General features: G+C 42.2%; 1 protein-coding gene across 1 annotated transcript; it reads right to left on the minus strand.

Annotated features, from left to right (window-relative positions):
• Positions 1–8419: 8419 nt before the first annotated feature.
• wdr26a (WD repeat domain 26a) lies at positions 8420–20319 on the minus strand. The gene is made up of 14 exons (XM_010746786.3): positions 19643–20319; positions 18869–18968; positions 18652–18708; positions 17703–17839; positions 16808–16905; positions 15949–16105; positions 15120–15258; positions 14590–14730; positions 14145–14264; positions 12949–13094; positions 12351–12429; positions 12136–12265; positions 11117–11311; positions 8420–10357 (listed from the first exon to the last, which is right to left on the minus strand). The coding sequence occupies exons 1-14, from the start codon at positions 19924–19926 to the stop codon at positions 10335–10337; spliced, it is 1806 nt and encodes a 601-aa protein (XP_010745088.1). The 5' UTR covers positions 19927–20319; the 3' UTR covers positions 8420–10334.
• Positions 20320–23009: the final 2690 nt, after the last annotated feature.

Below are 23009 nucleotides of genomic sequence, written 5' to 3' on the forward strand. Positions count from 1 at the left end.
TCTTTGGGCGACACTAGAGGTGAAGCTGGGAAACTGTAATAATGTGAAAACAAGTAGTCATTAGAGTGATGTGCACATCAGAGACACACTTAGAACAATTAACACACCCACGTGTTTGCCATTATATAGGTGGATATAAAAGCATGCGCAATGTGATGAAGAAAATGATATTAACAAAAGTTGTTAGAGGACCTTGAAATGGTGCCAATCCGCCGTGAGCGATTTAAGCAACGCATGGATTTACTTGCAAACAATGATAATTGGGTCATAAGACGATTTCGGTTACCAAGGCCAGTGTTACTGGGAGATGTGCGCAGAGCTGCGGCCGGCCGCAGAGCGCAACGGGGCCGGCTGCCTGACTACGCTGGGTTCCTGGCAACAGCGGCATTCCAGCGGGAGCTGGCCGATCGGTCAGGAGTGTGCCAGTTAACCCTGAGCCGAGCCATGCCACGTGTGGGACGGAATCATCCGAATGTCTTCCTGGTACATCAATTCCCGTACAATGTGTTGAACAGGCGACTTAAGCAACAGTTTGCAGTGAGAGCCGGTTTCCCTGATGTAATCGGAGCTATGACTGCACACACTTGCTATAAATCACAGGATGAATTGTTTATGTTAGTAGGAAACATTTCATTCCATCAATGCGCAAATGCAACTAACTAACATCGTGGCAAGGTGGCCTGGTTCAACGCACGCCTCATTCATTATGACCAACAGCATGGTTGGGAACAGGCTGGAGGCTGGCACGGTGCGCGATTGGTGGCTTCTATCCCTTAATTGTCCCGTAACGCTGGTTTACATATGGGACAATTAAAGAATAAACTTTTTTACTTACCAGAAGCCACCATCGCGCACCGTGCCAGTGTGCCAATGCACATTCGGGCATGTGGCATTCAAATATCATGTTTTTGGTTTTCTTTATTTTCTGCTGTGAAATTAGAGCGCAGAGCTTTCTAACAAGCCCCTGATGTCTCCCTGTGTTCATTTCTTGTCAGTAAAAGCGGGCGTAAAATGTCAGCCACAGCGCACACCTGTCCCACCTGTGTGTGCGCTGCTCGCATCCCACGGCATTTCGCCTTACACACACACGCTCCCACTCACGTCTTTTTTGGTCATATTCATCCCTGTTGACAGGAACCAAACAGAATCTCCACTTCATTCACTAGAATATTAGCTCAGACTCTGTGAAATTTATTTCTTTCCTTTGTTCATCGCGTTATTGATCGGACACAGAGGTGAATCTCAGGTCCAGGGCCTATTAAATAGATTTGCATATGTAAATAGGGCGTGGACAGGGAGGAGTTGCACGTGCGTTCAATTCCACGTTGATTGGCATGACAAAAGAAACGGGCTGGATCCATGCGAAGCACACTTTGAACATCTGAATATTTTTGTGCGTACGACAGTTTCCGGGTTCTGGCGTACGGCAAGTTTTAGTAGGAAATCCACGCAAGTATTCGTACATGAGGCCCCTGGTCTCTGCTGCTCATGTTCAGCTCCTGGTGGATGCTCGCTCAGAGCGTCACAGTCTCACTCTCTTCCTGTTGACTCTGAATGATTTCACGTTTTCCAAAACAAAATCGATTTGAAGCTCAAAGTCTCGTGATAGTACTGAAGTGAACACTCTGTTTTGTGACAGCAGCAGATCACCACTCCGTTCGGACACTTTTTATGCATACATCACCTCGTAGACCTCCAGCACACACTCCAATATTGATCAACGCAGCTCAGCACACACACACACACACACACACACACACACCACACACACACACACACACACACACACACACGTTGGTTAATGTACAGTCTCAATCTTTGTAGTTGGTGTATTCATTCCAACATCACTTGATGTATTGATGTAGTCACACAACCACACAGATCAGTTGTGTGATTGATGTCACATGACCAAGCGGGATGTGGTCTGAATGTGGGGGGGTCAAGTATTTTTAAAGAATGTGTTGTTTTCTGACTGTGTGAGTGACAGACAGTCTGAACTGTTGGATTTGACCTCAATCATGCACGATGTTGTCTTTACTGAATGACTTTGCATTGAACGCACACTGTGGTTAAAGTGTGACATTCCACGTTTGAAAGTTTCCAGATCAGCAGGTGTCTCCGCTGTTCACTGGGAAGATGGACGTGACCTGTCCGGTTCTGTTCTGTGAGCCACATGTGCAGTCTTCTGGAGCCATTTCTCTCTGCTCAGTGTTGGTGAACAGCTGTTCATGTCTGAGTCACACTAAAATGTCTCCTGCAGGGTTTCTGCAGTGTTTCTGCTTTTGAGGGAGAAGTGGTGTTTCATAAATAAAGATGAAAACAAACTGTTTGTCTCAAAGTGAGTGACTGCTGAAGGTGTAACGTGCAGCAGTGAGTGACTCCACTATGTACTCTGTCACATGACATAGAGGAGTTGAACTCATACCTGTACTGTCCTCATCGTGTGTTCAGACCTCATGTCTCACATTGAAAACTCCAGATGTGTGTGAAAGTGAAATCCAAAGACAGATATGTGAGCTTATTTGAATATTATATATAATATGTAGAATAATAAGAAATTTAATGTGAGTGTGTGAAAAAGTTTCTTACTGACTTGTGACACATTTGTTTTTTCTTCATTCTGACTTGAGGCTGAAATAAGTTGATCTTATTCATAGACCTGGACCTTTAGAGGTGAAACCCAAACATGACCTGTCATTTCTAATTAAGAGTTGATTTGACACCAAATCAATTTTATCTGTATAGCTCAAAGTCACAAAGTATTTGCCTCTGAGGCTTTACAATCTGTACAGGGAGTGACACCTCTGTCCTTAGACCCTCGGTTCCAGTGAGGAAAAACTTGCCCACAAAAAACCTTTAACAGGGAAAAAAAGGTGGAAGAAACCTCAGGAAGAGCCACAGAGGAGGGATCCCTCTCCCAGGACGGACAGACGTGCAATGGATGTCACGTGTACAGAACAAATACAACACAAACAAATTGTACATTTACAATGACTGATAAAATGACAATGAATACAATGAATGATAAAAGACAATGAATCACAATGAAAGATAAAATGACACGACATGTTACTATAGCCAGTTGAGATTTGAAAGTCCACATACTTCAAATCAAATTAAAACTCTTAAATGTTCATTCCAAATTCATTCACACTAAAGACACAAAAAAAAGTTTTTGTTTTAACGTTGAATTAATAGTGAAGTGGTTCAAAGTCCTGTGTAGAAACAAATGATTTAACATATTCAATGGTTGCATCACAGATATACATTAATGAATAGAACAATTCAGTTTGGTTGGCTTTGGATTTACAATAGGATGATAGATTACTGTTGAATGATTCATAAATGCACTCTTTATGCTGTTTTTGTGGTCCACCATCTGCTGAGGGAAATATCTGCCTCCATAGCTGCTGAAAGCTCCACCATGTTTATCAGCTCCTCACATGCTGTTGCTGCTGTGCAGGTAGTGTCAGCAGCACCGGCTGCAGCCTAAAGCCAACAAAGCAGTAACGTTTCACAATGAGCTCAAAGTAAAGCTGAAGTGAGCTGCACATTCATCTGATAATGAGAGAGCCTCTACATTACCATATTATTTAAAAACGTTAAAGATGAACAAAGATGAACAAATCAATGTTCCTGTGACTGATGTCAAAGAACCAGAGCCGGGTCAGTAAAGAACAGGAATCTGTGCCCATCAGGATCTTCAGTCAGTCAAAAAAACTTCAGAAATCTTGAAAAGTAAATAGGTGTAAATATTTTTTGACATTTGTTCTGACATTATTCATTATTATAAGTTATAACTTCACTTCCAGTCACTGACAACAAACAAGCAGGCTCTAATGGTTTCTGGAGGCACTGGTCAGACACAGCAAAGACAAGAGCAGAACAGAGCAGGTAAAGGACATAATGACATTTTAAAACCCGAATGCTTTATTAAAATATGCATACATAACACTTCCCTACAGAACAATCAGAACAGTACAATCACTTTTTGTAATAACACATTTAAATGTCAAATGGTTTGTGGCAAAGCTGCCTGCAGCAAACAAAAGGTCCACTTTGGCTTCTTACAGCGAGAAGAATAAAAGAGAAGCCTGAATAAAAACTAAAGAAAATCCACATCTGTGACTCAATCAAGTGTGTGTGACATCTACTGTTGTCACCCTAGTGAGTGTGTGTGTGTGTGTGTGTGTGTGTGTGTGTGTGTGTGTGTGTGTGTGTGTGTGTGTGTGTGTGTCTATGTGGCAGAGTGAAGCTGGTGATGGCTGTGATGTGTCTGGGCAGAATGAACAGGGTTCCCACGGTCTGGACAGGTCTACGGTTACTGTCCACGACAGAAGGCTTTTGGAAAATAATTCCATTCTAATAAAAAACCCGGAGCAGCAGTTTGGAAAAATGTCACAAAATGTTACAGACTGAAATGTACTGTTCTGTGTGAGACAGGTGTCAATGTAAACTTGCTGCTGATATTACAACAGTAGTGCAGTCAGTTGTTAAAGAGTGGCTGAAAGCTGTAGAAACAGCGGGGGAACCCTGCAAACATTGTACAGCGTCATAATACATGCCATAACATACAAATATACAGCACGGTACATAGAACATCATATCAGGCAAGATGTTCTTGTGACTCTGAAAGGAAACACTTCATATCATTTTATTTACACTTGTACAAATGTGTTATCCACCGATGGTTCAGGACACACTCGGTCACTTGTTGTCCTAACATGTTGAGTGTGTGTGTATCACAGCCTCTGTGTCACAGAGCTCCATTAAACAACTGGAGTTCATTTGGCAGCTGTTTCCAGGCCTGATGTTTTCACAGGATTTGTTGACAATATGAAACATAGAGAAGACCACCTTTATCTTTTAGAGTTCAGAGTTGAACTGGGACTCTCCTTCTAACTGTTACAGCAACCAAACAACACACACGGGGATAAATGAAACTAGAACATGTAAAGACTAAATAAATCAAACCAAAAAAAGTCCTATGAAGACTGCTGCCTGTAAACGGGACGGATGGCTGCACAGGCTGCAGAGAAAACGGCATGAAGAAACTACACTCAGATAATCTCTATGCAGAGGTAAGGGTGACAGATTACTTTAAAACACACATCAGCTCCTCAGAAGACAGCCAGCCACAGAACATACTCTACCAGACAGACAGAGTAGATAGCACAAGTGTAAAACACAACTTAGCCATCAAATGTGTTGTCCTGTGCAATCCTTTGTGACATGCTCATCAACACTTGTGTTTCTCTGGCTAGAAGCAGGAGAGCTCGAGCGGAAAAAAGCATCCTGCATTAAAAAAAGACAAGAATAAGGTAGAATTCTGCATTAAAAGATACTCTTTACGTGGGTGATACATCCATCAAATGTTCCTGTAGGTCAAATCTCTTCAAAGGTTCAGCAGGTGAAAGAGGAGAAAGGTTGAAGCTTCTCATGTGAGCAGCACCTAAGAACACCACACCCTCCACGGACGCTGCTACATCAAGCCTAGCACAATCAGTGAACTACTCATGAATAAATATAAGTAGTAATAATAATAAGAGGAGGAGGGTTGGTCCTGGATGGTACGGGAAACAGGGGCTCACACTGTTCTCTGTGTTAGAAGCTCAGAGTTTTGACTTTGATACAGTACTAAGGTTAATATTTAACCATGAACACTTCAGTACAATCATGACAGTAACCTCTATGTTTTATTGTCCTCAAAGGTCTGATCTAGAGTCAGTGTTCAGTTTGTTCATTCTGGGTTACTGTAGAAACGTGGTGGACACTAGACGAGGACCTGCAGTGTCTGTAAAGGAAAAGAGCTCTGAAGATTCTAAACTGTAATTAGACACACAGGACTTCAAGTAACAACATCTTTTTTTTAATATAGGAACCTTTACCAGCAAAGCTTTACATGGTGTAAGTCAGTTTTCACCTGGTCTCTGCTGCTCATGTTCAGCTCCTGGTGGATGCTCGCTCAGAGCGTCACAGTCTCACTCTCTTTCCTGTTGACTTTCTGAATGATTTCACGTTTTCCAAAACAAAATCGATTTGAAGCTCAAAGTCTCGTGATAGTACTGAAGTGAACACTCTGTTATTGTGACAGCAGCAGATCACCACTCCTGTTCTGACACTTTTTATGCATACATCACCTCGTAGACCTCCAGCATCACACTCCAATATTGATCAACCGCAGCTCAGCACACACACACACACACACACACACACACACACACACACACACACACGTTGGTTAATGTACAGTCTCAATCTTTGTATGTGTGTGTATTCATTCCACACATCACTTAGTTGTATTGATGTAGTCACACTAAACCACACAGATCAGTTGTGTGATTGATGTCACATGACCGAGCTGGATGTGGTCTGAATGTGGGGGGGTCAAGTATTTTTAAAGAAATGTGTTGTTTTCTGACTGTGTGAGTGACAGACAGTCTGAACTGTTGGATTTGACCTCAATCATGCACTGATGTTGTCTTTACTGAATGACTTTTGCATTGAACGCACACTGTGTGTTAAAGTGTGACATTCCACGTTTGAAAGTTTCCAGATCAGCAGGTGTGTCCGCTGTTCACTGGGAAGATGGAGGTGACCTGCTCCGTGTTCTGTTCTGTGAGCCACATGTGCAGTCTTCTGGAGCCATTTCTCTCTGCTCAGTGTTGGTGAACAGCTGTTCATGTCTGAGTCACACTAAAATGTCTCCTGCAGGGTTTCTGCAGTGTTTCTGCTTTTTTGAGGGAGAAGTGGTGTTTCATAAATAAAGATGAAAAACAAACTGTTTGTCTCAAAGTGAGTGACTGCTGAAGGTGTAACTGTGCAGCAGTGAGTGACTCCACTATGTACTCTGTCACATGACATAGAGGAGTTGAACTCATACCTGTACTGTCCTCATCTGTGTTTCAGACCTCATGTCTCACATTGAAAACTCCAGATGTGTGTGAAAGTGAAATCCTAAAGACAGATATGTGAGCTTATTTGAATATTATATATAATATGTAGAATAATAAGAATATTTAATGTGAGTGTGTGAAAAAGTTTCTTACTGACTTGTGACACATTTGTTTTTTCTTCATTCTGACTTGAGGCTGAAATAAGTTGATCTTATTCATAGACCTGGACCTTTAGAGGTGAAACCCAAACATGACCTGTCATTTCTAATTAAGAGTTGATTTGACACCAAATCAATTTTATCTGTATAGCTCAAAGTCACAAAGTACATTTGCCTCTGAGGCTTTACAATCTGTACAGGGAGTGACACCCTCTGTCCTTAGACCCTCGGTTCCAGTGAGGAAAAACTTGCCCACAAAAAACCTTTAACAGGGAAAAAAGGTGGAAGAAACCTCAGGAAGAGCCACAGAGGAGGGATCCCTCTCCCAGGACGGACAGACGTGCAATGGATGTCACGTGTACAGAACAAATCAACACAAACATATTGTACAATTACAATGACTGATAAAATGACAATGAATTACAATGAATGATAAAATGACAATGAATTACAATGAATGATAAAATGACAATGAATCACAATGAAAGATAAAATGACCACGACATGTTACATAGAGCCAGTTGAGATTTGAAAGTCCACATACTTTCAAATCAAATTAAAACTCTTAAATGTTCATTCCAAATTCATTTCCACACTAAAGACACAAAAAAAAGTTTTTGTTGTAACGTTGAATTTAATAGTGAAGTGGTTCAAAGTTCCTGTGTAGAAACAAATGATTTAACATATTCAATGGTTGCATCACAGATATACATTAATGAATAGAATCAATTCAGTTTGGTTGGCTTTGGATTTACAATATTGATGATAGATTACTGTTGAATGATTCATAAAATGCACTCTTTATGCTGTTTTTGGTGTCCACCATCTGCTGAGGGAAATATCTGCCTCCATAGCTGCTGAAAGCTCCACCATGTTTATCAGCTCCTCACATGCCGTTTGCTGCTGTGCAGGTAGTGTTCAGCAGCTACCTGCTGCAGCCTAAAGCCAACAAAGCAGTAACGTTTCACAATGAGCTCAAAGTAAAGCTGAAGTGAGCTGCACATTCATCTGATAATGAGAGAGCCTCTTACATTACCATATTATTTTAAAAACTGTTAAAGATGAACAAAGATGAACAAATCAATGTTCCTGTGACTGATGTCAAAGAACCAGAGCCGGGTCAGTAAAGAACAGGAATCTGTGCCCATCAGGATCTTCAGTCAGTCAAAAAAAACTTCAGAAATCTTGAAAAGTAAATATGTGTAAATATTTTTTGACATTTGTTCTGACATTATTCATTATTAATAAGTTATAACTTCACTTCCAGTCACTGACTAACAAACAAGCAGGCTCTAATGGGTTCTGGAGGCACTGGTCAGACACAGCAAAGACAAAGAGCAGAACAGAGCAGGTAAAGGACATAAATGACATTTTAAAACCCTGAATGCTTTATTTAAAATATGCATACATAACACTTCTCCTACAGAACAATACAGAACAGTACAATCACTTTTTGTAATAACACATTTAAAATGTCAAATGGTTTGTGACAGAAGCTGCCTGCAAGCAAACAAAAGGTCCTACTTTGGCTTCTTACAGCGAGAAGAATAAAGAAGAAGCCTGAAATACTCAAACTAAAGAAAATCCACATCTGTGACTCAATCAAGTGTGTGTGACATCTACTGTTGTCAACCACTAGTGAGTGTGTGTGTGTGTGTGTGTGTGTGTGTGTGTGTGTGTGTTCTATGATGGCAGAGTTGAAGCTGGTGATGGCTGTGATGGTGTCTGGGCAGATAGACAGGGTTCCCACGGTCTGGACAGTCGTACGGTTACTGTCCACGACTAGAATGCTTTTGGAAAAATAATTCTCATTCTAATAAATAAAACCCGGAGCAGCAGTTTGGAAAAATGTCACAAAAATGTTACAGACTGAAATGTACTGTTCTGTGTGAGCAGGTGTCAATGTAAACTTGCTGCTTGATATTACAACAGTAGTGCAGTCAGTTGTTAAAGAGTGGCTGAAAGCTGTAGGAAACAGCGTGGGAACCCTGCAAACATTTGTACAGCGTCATAATACATGCCATAACATACAAATATACAGCACGGTACATAGAACATCATATCAGGCAAGATTGTTCTTGTGACTCTGAAAGGAAACACTTCATAATCATTTTATGTTACACTTGTACAAATGTGTTATCCACCGATGGTTCAGGACACACTCGGTCACTTTGTTGTCCTAACATGTTGAGTGTGTGTGTATCACAGCCTCTGTGTCACAGAGCTCCATTAAACACACTGGAGTTCATTTGGCAGCTGTTTCAGGCCTGATGTTTTCACAGGATTTGTTGACAATATGAAACATAGAGAAGACCACCTTTATCTTTTAGAGTTCAGAGTTGAACTGGGACTCTCCTTCTAACTGTTACAGCAAACCAAACAAACACACACGGGGATAAATGAAACTTAGAACATGTAAAGACTAAATAAATCAAACCAAAATAAAGTCCTATGAAGACTGCTGCCTGTAAACGGGGACGGATGGCTGCAACAGGCTGCAGAGAAAACGGCATGAAGGAAACTACACTCAGATAATCTCTATGCAGAGGTAAGGGTGACAGATTATCTTTAAAACACACATCAGCTCCTCAGAAGACAGCCAGCCACAGAACATACTCTACCAGACAGACAGAGTAGATAGCACAAGTGTAAAACACAACTTAGCCATCAAATGTGTTGTCCTGTGCAATCCTTTGTGACATGCTCATCAAACACTTGTGTTTCTCTGGCTAGAAGCAGGAGAGCTCGAGCGGAAAAAAGCATCCTGCATTAAAAAAAGACAAGATAAGGTAGAATTCTGCATTAAAAGATACTCTTTACGTGGGAGATACATCCATCAAATGTTCCTGTAGGTCAAATCTCTTCAAAGGTTCAGCAGGTGAAAGAGGAGAAAGGTTGAAGCTTCTTCATGTGAGCAGCACCTAAGAACACACACACCCTCCACGGACGCTGCTACATCACAGCCTAGCACAAGTCAGTGAACTACTCATGAATAAATAATAAGTAGTAATAATAAATAAGAGGAGGAGGGTGGTCCTGGATGGTACTGGGGAACAGGTCCAGGCAGGAGGAGGAGAATGGTCAGACGCTGGAGGTTGTGGAGCCCAGGTTCACCCGGCCGGCTTGGAGTCTGACATCAATATGTGTGACATCCTGACACACACAGCACTGCTGGGCCCACCTCATGGAATCAGCTGTCCCATCACCAACACACTCCCTGCTTCATCCATTCAAGTGTCTACAGAGTCTTAATGCTCAACAAGGGCACAGCAGCTCATCATCAGCTGTCCATGCTGCAACATTCTGAGAGAACAGGAAACGCATCATCAGCATCATGACAAGCACAATATAACTACAGGTGTGTGTGTGTGTGTGCGGGTGTGCAAATGGGAGGCTACAAACTCTATCAGGTATGTAAAGTTTCTTTTGCAGACATGATGAGACACACCTCAGTGTGTTGTCTACGGCTAAGTATCTAACAGATGTCAGAATTCAAATCAAATCATCATCTTGGTCGGTGGACATTCTTCCAACTCGACTTTTTAAAGAGAAGTTTCAGCCAAACTGTCTGTTTATTAGAGCCATGATCAGTCCAACAGTGCTGCAACACAACACCAGAAATGGAGAGTACTTAGTGACCTGAGGCACCATGAGTGGTCAGTAAGCTCAGTGAACTGAGGTTTACCTGGGTGTTCACCTAAACACATAAACAACATCAAAGATTGGGTAGGGAAGCTCAGAGGGTCAAATGTGGCTGATTAGATCATAAAATGATGTTTATAGAGTAAAAATGATGGAGTTAGAGTTTGAGACACATTTAAGGAGAGTTTCCAGCTAAGATGAGTTACATCAGGATAGTTGGAAGAAAAGAAGAGTACTTCCTGAAAGATTTACTATTGAATACACATTTAGAGCCTGAGACTGTGTTCAGAGGGACTGTACTGTGTCATATTAGTTAGATCATCTGTCAGGCTTCTCATCACTTTACATACAGTATTATTTCACACACAGATGACCTGCACAAGAACTAAGAACTAGACATACAAGTTTTCATGGTCATACCACTGAGCCCTTCCGCATCCTGGACTTCCAGGAAGGGGGCTGGCCCCCAGATTCGGACGGTCCCATCGTCTGAGGCGCTGGCCAGCAGTCCAGGCAGGACAGGGTTCCAGCTCACACAGTTGACAGTGCGGGTGTGACCAGTCAGCTCTGCGATGGGCAGCTCGCTGCGTCGGTGCCAGATGTAAACTTTGTGGTCTGACAGGAGAAAAGACACTTCATCAGCTGCTTAAGTGGAAATCTTTGTACACATCATGTGCTCGGTCTGAACAGCCCACTTGAAGATGTCTGTGTGGTGTGGCTGTTTGCTTTTTGTACCACTTGTATGATGCCGTGTCAACAAGATGTTTTATTGGGATCTAGGAGATGTGTGCGTCAGCTCCTCTGCAAGCCTCTGTGACCTTGGGTCAACAACACCCTAAATGTTAGGTATATAGTATTTGTGGAGGGGGGCTTGGCATTCAGCTGAAGGAGTGAGAGGTGAGGAGATGGTTGAGGAGAGCAGTGCCAGGTGAGTTGGTAATGCAGCTGGAGCTCCAAAGAGACGGTCACAGTGTTACTATGTTTATGTGTTAGGCTGAGGGGAGAACAAATAAATAATTATTTGAATCAGACAATATGTTCAAAGAAGCAGAATTCCAGCTCCAGTGTGTGGCTGGAGGAGAGAATGTGTAACTAAACGCTCAGATTGTGCTAGCTTCCTCTCTTCCAGCAAATCTAAAAAATACAGCAATGGACAGTCACTATAAAGAGTGTGGACTAATGGCTAGTGACAGACTGACCACCGTTCAGTGTAGCAGAAATACAGCTGGGGAAGGATTGGTTTATGACTAAAGCCGCCACCACAAATCACCTGCCTCCAAAATGAGCTAATCACGAAATCATCATCAACACTACAGAATATCCATACTGGTCTGAATCTGAAGAAAGTGCTTTGAGGGTTTAGTTCCATTTTGTCCATTCTGTTCTAAACCTGCCTCTGTCTCAGTCCGAGCTTTCTACTTAACATCACGTTGTCTTGCCTTCACTGCCACTAGCGATGAAGTCTTCATTGTGCCCTCCAAAGCAGGAGTGGATGGTGTAGAAGCCCTGCGTCACCCCTTGGTACTTCCTCACCAACACTCTGTCCTGCAGGTCCCATAGGTGCACTCCCTACAAACATAAGTCATTAAATGAGACACACATTTCAACCTTGAACTGAAGAAAGGTAAGTATATTGTGGTGTATGGCTCCTCACCTGAGTAGCAACATTGAGCAGAGCCAACCTTCCATTTTTGGAAACAGTGAAAGACATGATGGGATGGTCCTCCTGCACTCTGGAACACAACACAACAGGACATCATCATCCTCAGAGCACCACTGAGAAAGAAATAATGTCACTATGCAATGTTGTATGACCTTTGTAAGACACTGCTGTTTATTTCATTTCATTCAGTTGAATGGTGTTGGAGAAAGCAATTGTCGTCTGACATTTGAATTCCAAGAAAAACACATTTTACTCTCTTCTTCTCTCTTCAAGTGTGGACTTGTCTGTGGTGGTGAAAACCCTCGACTTCTGAGGGTGACTGAGCTTCTACTTGTTTAGTTTGGCTCAAATGCCATAGTAGAGTGGGTTGATACATCTGGCCTGGTTGTGCTCTTTAATATTAATAATAATATTAATATTAATACTAATTAATAAATTGACACGACCTGCTCGCGCTGTCCTTCAAAAATAGAACAGCCGCGTATTTCACACATTCTTTTTAAACAAAGATTGTATTTGTGGTACTGAAACTTTTCCTGCATGAGGATATGAAAAGAGGGTGCTCCTCACAGTCAGGGTGGTGACTTACATGTTTCTGTCTGTCAGGTCTTCAAAGTTGTAGCCACGGATGCGTTGGTGGGTGTCTGATGCCAAGACGGTCCGGCCGTCACTAAGACACCACAGGCATTGCACCCGAACTCCTTCCCATGAGTCCAGCAGGTTTCCATCCAAGTCCTGAGAGTCACGAGAAAACAAAATGCATTCAACAGGAAGCTCTGCAGGGGAAAAGCAGATAACTCCAGATTTTATTGACCCTGAACAAAAGAGTTAGCTTGATGACATTGTGAAGTAGCATGGGCTTGTGGGAACTGTTGTTTTGTCTTTCTGATGAAAATCTATCTGACACATCATGTTCCTTGGAAGTTCTAGCAACCAGAGGCATGATGCCACCAACAGGCGATCAAACGAAACGCACCCTTAACTTGAACAAAATGACAATTTCTTTGGGCACATTCTAATGCAGGAATGTTACATATTATGTCTTTAAAGTTTTCTCAATCATTTGGTCTGTGAAAAGTCAGACAGGAATAACTCCCTCACAACTAAAGATGACATCTTCAAACGTTTGATAAATATGTAAGGTGTATATTGATAGAAGAACATCAAATGAAATATTAGGCTTGCAGCAGAGAATTGTCAGTTGTTTGCTTAAGAAATGACTGAAATGATTCATTGATTTTAAAAATAGTTAATTTAATGAGTTGTTGTAGCCCAAAGCCTTCTCTCATGTTTTAATGGACACTAAGTTGTTTATACGTTTAAAGAATCATTCTTCTAAATGGGGAAAAAAACACAAAGCAGACAAACTTGGATTGTCCAGTTGGATCTTTTGATAAAGTGAGCATCCACATGAATCTGCTGAACGTTTCTTTATACAGAGCTCCTTCTTTTCACTCAGACATGTTTTAACTCGTAAATCAAAAGGTTTTTTTTATCCCCTCACTCACTAATCAGAATGGAATTTGTTATTACAGGATTCCTCTTTGTTCCTCAACAAACAAGCAGCATTTCAGCATTGACATCAGGAAAATCAGGAAAGATTGTTTGTAGTGTGCATGTCATCAAAGTATCAATATCAGACAGGCGTGCTGGACTACCACTGACTGTCACTGGACCTCTATTAAATGTGTTGATGTAAGTGAATATGATGTGAATGTGTGTATGTGAAGTTCAGAACGTGTCGCTGACAGCCCAGCTGAAGTGTGTGCTGTGAAGGATACTCACACACTGGTAGAACTGGCCTCTCTGGCCACCGGTGACGAAGCGTTTGCCATCCGGATTCCATGCCACGCTGGTCAGGCTATCCTCATGAGACTGACTCATCTTTGTACGTAACTCCCCTGTCTACACAACAGAGAGAAACATACTTCTGTTCATCGTCATCTCTTATTGGATATACTCTTCTCCTCTTACGTCTGACTGGGTTTGGCTACATGTACAAGAGTGTGTAACAGATGGACAAGATGTGACAGCTGATTGTTATGGAGAAGATGGTTGGCTCTTTCTACTTTTGAGCAAAAAATATCTTTGAGCTAGAGCTGCATAGTTAACCACAGATAAATAATCTTTACATTTTATTTTGCTACGTCAATAAACATCTAAGCATTTGGTTATACTTAGGATCACAAGCTGACACGTTCGTGTCCATTCTGAGTGACAGATGTTCTACCTGGACATTCCACAGCCACATCTCAGAGCAGTCATCTGGACCACAGGCTATGAGATAGGTGTCATCAGGGCTCCATGCCAGGTATGAAACACCGTATGCATGACCCTCCAAAGTCTTCAGCAACTTCAGCTGCTGGGTTTCCTGTCAACAGGCAAATTGTAAATGGTAGATGGACTGTACTTATATTAGCGCCTTTATTGTGTTCTCACCACTCAAAGCCCTTTTACACTACGTATCTCATTCACACACATTCATACACTGATGGCATTGGCTGCCATGCAAGGTACCAACTGCTCATCAGTTTGAGGAGCTAACCATTCATACACATTCAGTGTCCTGCATCTTCCAAGGACACTTCAACATAAAGACTGGAGGAACTGGGGATCGAACCGCTGATCATCTAATTGGTGGACTGCCCGCTCTACCTCCTGAGCCACAGCCACAAACCAGGCGACAATCCAGCTATTTCTTCTCACATGCTGACCCATCTTTCCTGCTCTGAAGTGAAAGTCAAGGAAATGTATAATCACCATGTCAATGTGCCACACAATGACTGTGGTGTCTTTGGAGCCGGTCGCCAGTTTTGTGCCGTCGTTGGAGAACTTGCAGAACCAGACTTCATTGCAGTGTTCAGTAAGAATCTGCTGAGTGTAGCAAGGGAACTGCTTCCTAAAGATAACGAACACACACATCAGTGAAACATCATCATGCAAATAAAACATAATGTGTTCATGGTTTCATTGTCAATGAAAAAACCCTGATAAAACATCATCTATTCAGTGGACTAAATATTATTTCCACCCCGCATTGAGCTCCACTGGCTACGTGTTGCAGCCTGCATTAAATTCAAATCTCTAATGCTGACTACAAAGTTGTCTCTGGTACTGCACCTACCTACTTGAATGCCCTTATACAGGCATATGTTACCTCACGCCTGCTGCGCTCCTCCAATGAGCGACGCCTGGCTCTGCCACCTGTCCACTCAAGGCAATCCAAACTTTTTTCATGTATAATGTTGGTGGTACGCACTACCAGTCCCTACCAGAGCAGGGATGTCCCTCTCTACCTTTAAAAACCTCCTGAAGACCTCCAGCTCTTCAGAGAATACCTTCTCTCCTTACACTACCAACAACTGGACATGAGAAATCTACTTAATCTACTTACTTACTTAAGAATTGTCAAACTTGTCTAAAACTTTCTTATCACGCTGTACCTTGATTGTTCCCTTCTCTGTAAGTCACTTTGGATAAAAGCATCTGCTAAATAACTAAATGTAAATGCATAAAGAAGTAGTGTCTCTTATGAGTAAATGAATGAATCAAACTGCCTGGGTGCAGTGAAGCATGAGTGTGTTCTTACCGGCTGCATGCATGGTCCAGCAGCAGGGACACAGAGTCCAGTCCACCATCCAGCTTAGTGTTGTGGTAGAGGCAGCGCTCTCGCTGCAGCTCCACTGCCTGCTTCAGCAGAGTCTGCAGGCGGCGAGGAGGCAGCATCACTGATGGAGGCAGGTATGCTGCACGCATACACACATGCACAAATTCAAATGAATAAGTAAACAAACACCTGAGTATGAAATTAAGAGGTAAATGTGGCTGTTTCTATGAAACCTCTTTGCAGTACTTTTACTCTTTTAAGTACTAAATTACTCAATCAGCTTGCTTGATGTGCAGATCTGCACATGGGAGGTTTGTATGTCTACTTCTCTGCAACCTAGAGTTACCTCTCTGCGTATGTCCACAGACACATTTATCAGTATTTTACATTATATAATATATATTATCAAGACAATAATTTATATCAATATAATTATGCCCAAGATGAACATGCTACTAAATGTTCTTATTTGCACAGGTCCAGATTCCTAGCCTCCTATTCTAAACTAATCAGATCTACAAAAACTCTTTTAGAGTGACAGCACAGCTGTTCTAGACAGACTGTGGACTTGTCTCCCAGAGAAACCAGGAAAAGTTAAACAGCAAGGTTAGATACTCCTCAACAGAAGTGGAGTGTCAGCACACGGTGATTCACTTGGATGGCCTTCTGTTCAGACACCAAGGTCTCCTGAAAGCTCTTCAGTCACCAGCTTTCACAATTTTCTTACCACATCCTGTACATGACAATAATCCAATACAGTGTAGGACAATGAGTGTACAGAAGGAGGGAGTTGACCGTGTACAGTAGAATAATTATGGGATGTGAGTCACATTGCACTCACTCTGGAGCTTGTCCAGGAGTTTTGTTCGGGATGCTGTGCCTTTGCCTTCCCACTCCGCTTTGGTTCGCAGGTCTTCTGCATGACTACACATCAGGTACCTTCAAAACACACAATGACATGTTATCAGCTACTATGCCTACATCTGCTGTGGATGTTCATGGTTCCCAGAGGATGACATATTTGTGGTGACTGAAACCCAGTCAGCATACTTGTGTTCTCTCAAACACTTGAATTGATGATGTCAAGATCAGTCTTTTTTTTTTTTTTTTTTACACACAAATGCTATTTTTTCTGAGCACCCACACTGAGGTCTCAGTGGAATGTATGAGGAGCAGGTTACAGTCAGAAAACAGTCTTACTGAGAATGCCTCATCAAAAGCAATCAGCAGTGTGAAAGCACTACTGAAACGTCCATGTGTTCAATCACTATGAGACCATGAAGTAAGAATAAACATACAGACAGCAGGAGATGTGTGTGATTTGAAAGGCTGTCTGTGAATAAATATGCCAGAGAAAAAAAAACAATAACTTGGTGTAAAAGAACGTGGAGGGTCCTGTAGTCATGTGTTGACTGACAGATGGGAGATCCATGAGATGAAGAAGTGAGGCACATCAGAAACACCATCTGTGTGGAGTATCTTTTAGTGTTCTGTACTGCTCTGGCTGTTCAGCATTTTCCATCCTGGAATTCTGAGACTTTTTTTAATCAAGAAATTCTTTCACAAATGTTACCGACAGCTCCAGTACAGAGCTGCCAGCAGCATTTGTACCACACCTCCAACGCATTTTATGGCAACATGGAAAAAGATAAATTTACATCACAAAAACAACAAGCAACATTCTGAGTGTAGTGAAATCCATCAACAGTGGAGAAAATGTCTGCTGGTGAACTGACCCGCTCAGGATGTGGATACGCTCCGTGTTGTACTTGAGAGGAGTGAGCTCAGCTCTGAGGACCTGCAGGGCCTCCAAGACCTTTCCATCTTCCAGATACTCCAGATACTTCTGCTGCAGCAGTAGGAACTTCATCCGCTATACAGGAAGACAAGTAGAGGACAAGACTGTGTTCTGCAACATTTCCCCATATGGCATCTAGACAGAATATTATCACAGTATATCAGAAATCACAGACTGTGGTCATTTGTGAAAAAGTCCAGCAGTCAATAAATCTCTGAAACCTGAGCAGCTCATTAGAGAGAGCAATAAACCTTTAAGTTTGCCTTGACTGGCAAACGTTTGATGTGTGAAAAGAAAAGTATGAAAAGAAGCAGCGGAAAAAAAATTTTTTTTCAGGATAATAAGCTGAGGTTTAAAAATGTACTGGATTACCTAACAACAACTGTTACACTTCGGGGATCCATAGTACAGTACATTCTTCTTGAAAATACTGTACATCATATATTTATATTGTCTATAATTTTTAATACTTGATTTTTTTATCTTCCTTATATTTTTACTTAATGTTTATTATACACCAACTATACCAAGTAAGTCAAAACCTACTTGTTAATAAATCTGATTTCTCTCACACATCTCGATCAGAATAAACCAGTCATCACTGAGATCATGGTGGGATGTAGACCTTTGAACTACAGCACCAGCATGTTTCATCATATTTTTATCAGTTTCATGATATTTTTGTGCTTGCTGCAGGTATAAGGTTATGTTTTTCTATGATTCTTTCAGTGGCTTTGACACAAATGTTTCAACTCCAGTGTGAATAACTGTCAGTTTCTTTTATTTTCTCCTCATATTCAGAGTTTGTTCTTGTGGCTGTTGTGTTTGTAGATGAGACAACAACGCATTAGAGACTTCAGCCTAAGGACTGTTAGACTCGTACTTACCACTATAGCACTTGGAGAATGCATCAATGCCTTCAGCTCATTCAGATCGCTCTCAGCCTGAACAAAGAGAGGAATTAGTCACTATTGATAACCACTGATTAACAAACATGACATCCGAATGATTTCCTCTACATGCTCATAGTACGGTGCACAGTTTACTAAAATAAGTGAGGTTAGATAGGTATGGTGATTCAGATTTCTGATAACTTGGTTCCACCTTGTCCCACTCTCCTTCCATGACGTGATTGCGGAACTTGGTGGCAGAGGGGTGCTCCAGTCTGCAGCCAGACTCCTGCATCAGGAGGTCCACCGTCTGACTGCAAACGTACACAGCAGAATAAACATCAATGAACTTCATAATGAGTGACATTGAAATGCCTCATCGCTCATGATCAGCGCATCAATAAAGACTGTGGGAGGAGATGAAGCTGAGCAAAATAATGCTTTCTGTGAGCTGAATACTTAACAACATTTCAGTTTCATTCATCAAGATAAATATCAATCATTCTCTGCCTTCTGTCATTAGAGGACTCAGACGCTAATAATAAAAACAGTCCTCTGAGATATCTATCTCATTGGTGGTACAGTCCACTACACTGTACTGTACAGTACAAGGGTGGAGGACATACTGCTCCTCTCTCCGTGTGCTGATTACAAAACTATTTAAAGTCAGTGAACAGCAGAACCGTTGAGAGATCCCATGCCAATGACTTTTTGCCCAGACTTGAGAATTCTTTCTTAATTCCTCATGATGGAGAACATGTCTTCATGCTTATTGTCAACTCCTGCACTTTAAAGTCAACCAGGAGCTGTCGACCTGTCATTCAAACAGGCCACATCCACCTGTGAGACCTCACAACATGTACTCTGTTCTTTGGAATAACGACACAGACCGAGAGAGCGGCTCATTCTGCGGGGGAGAGGACAACATGACTGTCCCGAGTCAGAGCCTTCACCTGACAGCTGTCAGGAGACAAAGTGCTTCGCTTACTTGAGACCCAGATCGTGTAGATGTTGTCCTATGAGGCGGATGACATCCTCCTCAGACTGAGACAGCCGCTTCTTCTTCTTGGCAGCCGACGTGCTGTTGCTGTTGTTGGATGCTATCTGGGCGGACACTCCGTTGTTGTTGTTGCTGACAGTGTTTCCATTGTTGCTGACTGACACAAGTCCGTTGGAGTGAGCCACCCCGGTGGAGGACGACTCGCCGTTCTGCGCCCCGTTTCGGCAGGACAGTTCTGAATCTCGGTCCTGTCCTGTCCCGTTAGCCTGCATGGTACCACGGTTTATGCAGGTGGCACGGTGTATATATATATATAAACTACTGACAGGCGCAACGGGATACTGCGGGGATAACAAAACCAACGCTAGAGCCGCCGACAGGCCCACTGACCCAGATGCAGCCCCGAACTGCCCTGTTCCTGCGGCCGACTCTCCGCGTTTGTTTCGCGGCGGTGGACGCGGCGATAACCCGATTTTCGACTCGGACGACGAACAAATGGAGTTCAGAGTTCTTTCAACAGCCGCATTTTGTGAAATGTGGTGCTCTCTGGCGCTGTCAGGTACCGTTAATGCCGTGCTCAAGTTGTTGGGTAGAGCTTGTTATTGTTGCTCTCAGACAGCTGCAGCCCTGTTATGGGCATACGCAGTGACGTCGGCGGAAATTCCTTCACGTCTTTTTGCGCGGGCTGCGTCACCGACAGGGGGCGCTGCCTCCTGTGTGCTCAGGTGTGCCTTGAGTTTTAAAGTCAAACTTAAAGGTCACCTGTTAAAATCATGCTGACTGACTGCCCTTCACTATGCATTTCATTTCTTCTTTTTTTACTGCCTGTTTACTAAAACATATAGTTCCACCTGAGGCACAGTCCTGTTTTTATTACTGCAGTAACATTTAGATAGATGATAAATGGACTGTACTTATGTAGCACCTTTCTAGTCTTCTGACCACTCAAAGCGCTTTAGTACATATCTCATTCACACACTGATGGCACAGCCTTCAGGAGCAATTTGGGGTTCAGTATCTTGCCCAAGGACACTTGGACATGCAGACTGTTTGATAGATAGATAGATAGGTAGGTAGGTAGGTAGGTAGGTAGGTAGGTAGATAGATAGACTGCTCTGTTGTTTGAGCAGGAGGTCATGTAGTGGATGGGAATTGTTGTCCATAATACTGAGCAGTTTGTGGAGCATCCTTTTTTCCACAACCAGCTGCAGGGGCTCCAGAGCAGTCCCCAGAACAGTGCCAGTCTTCTTGATCAGATTGTTCATTTTTTTTGTGTCGCTGGCTCTGATGCTGTTGCCCCTACAAAGAAGACTGCACTTGCAACAACAGACTGGTAAAACATCTGCAACATCTTGGTGCACACATTAAAAGATTCAAGCTTTCTCAGGAAGTACAGTCTGCTCTGTCCCTTCCTGTAGACAGCCTCAGTGTTGCATCTCCAGTCCAGTCTGTTATCCAGGTGCACGCCCAAGTAGGCCTACTTGTAGTCATGCACTACCTCCACCTCCTCAACCATGATGGAAACTGTGCTCAGGTCAAACCTAGTCTTCCTGAAGTCCACAATCATCTCCCTTGTTTTGGCCACATATTTAGACGGAAAAGATAAATTAAATTAAAATCAAATCAAATTTTATTTGTATAGCCCAAAGTCTTTACAATCTGTACAGGGAGTGACACCCTCTGTCCTTAGACCCTCGGTTCGAGTGAGGAAAAACTTGCCCACAAAAACCCTTTTAACAGGGAAAAAAGGTGGAAGAAACCTCAGGAAGAGCCACAGAGGAGGGATCCCTCTCCCAGGACGGACAGACGTGCAATGGATGTCACATGTACAGAACAAATCAACACAAACATATTGTACAATTACAATGACTGATAAAATGACAATGAATCACAATGAATGATAAAATGACAATGAATAACAATGAATGACAAAATGACAATGAATAACAATGAATGATAAAATGACAATGAATTACAATGAATGATAAAACGATTACAGTAGCAGTGGAACCTGTGATAGAGAGAAACAGATACAGAGAGAAAGAGAGTATTCAGTAAAGGGAGATGTGACTGCATCTTCAACCAATACCGTGCCTGACTAGGCATAACCCTGAAAGAGACAGAGAGACAGAGAGAGAGAGAGAGAGAGAGAGAGAGAGAGAGTCCCCTGGCAGTCTAGTCCTATGGCAGCATAACTAAGGGATGACCTGAGCCAGCCCTAACTATAAGCTTTATCAAAAAGGAAAGTCTTAAGTCTATTCTTAAAGGTGTTGACCGTGTCTGCCTCCTGAACCCAGAATGGTAGTTTGTTCCACAGAAGAGGAGCCTGATAGCTGAAAGCTCTGGCTCCCAATCTACTTTTGGAAACTATAGGAACCACAAGGAACCCAGCATCCTGAGAGCACAGTGTTCTAGAGGGGTAGTAAGGTATTATGAGCTCTTTTAGATATGATGGTGCCTGACCATGAAGAGCTTTGTAAGTAAGGAGAAGAATTTTAAATTCTATTCTAGATTTAATAGGTAGCCAATGCAAGGAAGCCAAAATGGGAGAGATGTGATCTCTGATCTTGGTTCCTGTCAGAACACGTGCAGCAGCATTCTGAATTAACTGTAAAGTCCTAAGAGACTTATTAGAGCAGCCTGATAACAAAGAGTTACAATAGTCCAGCCTTGAAGTAACAAATGCGTGGACTAGTTTTTCTGCATCCGCTTGAGAGACAATGCGTCTGATTTTAGCGATGTTACGTAAGTGGAAGAATGCAGTCCTCGAAATTTGTTTTATTTGGACGTTAAAGGACAAATCCTGATCAAAAACAACTCCAAGATTCTTTACAGTGGAGCTGGAGGCCAGGGTGATCCCATCTAAAGTAACTAAGTCTCTAGAAAGAGAGTTTCTGAGGTGTTTGGGTCCAATTACAAGAACTTCAGTTTTGTCTGAATTCAATGTCAGAAAATTGTAGGTCATCCAACTTTTTATATCCTTAAGGCATGCTTGGAGTTTAATTAATTGATTGGTTTCATCAGGCTTGATCAATAAATATAATTGGGTGTCTTCAGCATAACAATGAAAATTGATAGAGTGATTCCTAATGATGTCCCTAGAGGAAGCATATATAAACGTGAATGAATAGAAGTGGTCCTAGTACAGAACCTTGTGGGACTCCATGACAAACTTTGGCATGCATGGAGGATACATTACTGATGTGAACAAACTGAGATCGATATAAGAAATAAGGACTTAAACCAGCTTAGGGCGGTTCCTTTGATGTCAACTTGATTTCATTTTTGAATTCAGAAATGAATATAAACGATTAATTTAATAATAAGATAAAACCTCTTGCTGTTATTTCAAAGA

Source organism: Larimichthys crocea, chromosome XIII (genome assembly GCF_000972845.2).
Source record: "Larimichthys crocea isolate SSNF chromosome XIII, L_crocea_2.0, whole genome shotgun sequence".
Classification (NCBI taxonomy): Eukaryota; Metazoa; Chordata; class Actinopteri; family Sciaenidae; genus Larimichthys; species Larimichthys crocea.

Excerpts from the sequence above, each read along its gene's own strand:
- wdr26a (XM_010746786.3), bottom strand. The coding sequence starts at position 19,926 with ATGCAGGCTAACGGGACAGGACAGGACCGAGATTCAGAACTGTCCTGC. Across the intron at positions 11,312-12,135 it reads CATCGCTAGTGGCAGTGAAG|ACCACAAAGTTTACATCTGG; the intron begins GCAAGACAACGT and ends TTCTCCTGTCAG. Across the intron at positions 10,358-11,116 it reads GGATGCGGAAGGGCTCAGTG|AATGTTGCAGCATGGACAGC; the intron begins GTATGACCATGA and ends CTGTTCTCTCAG.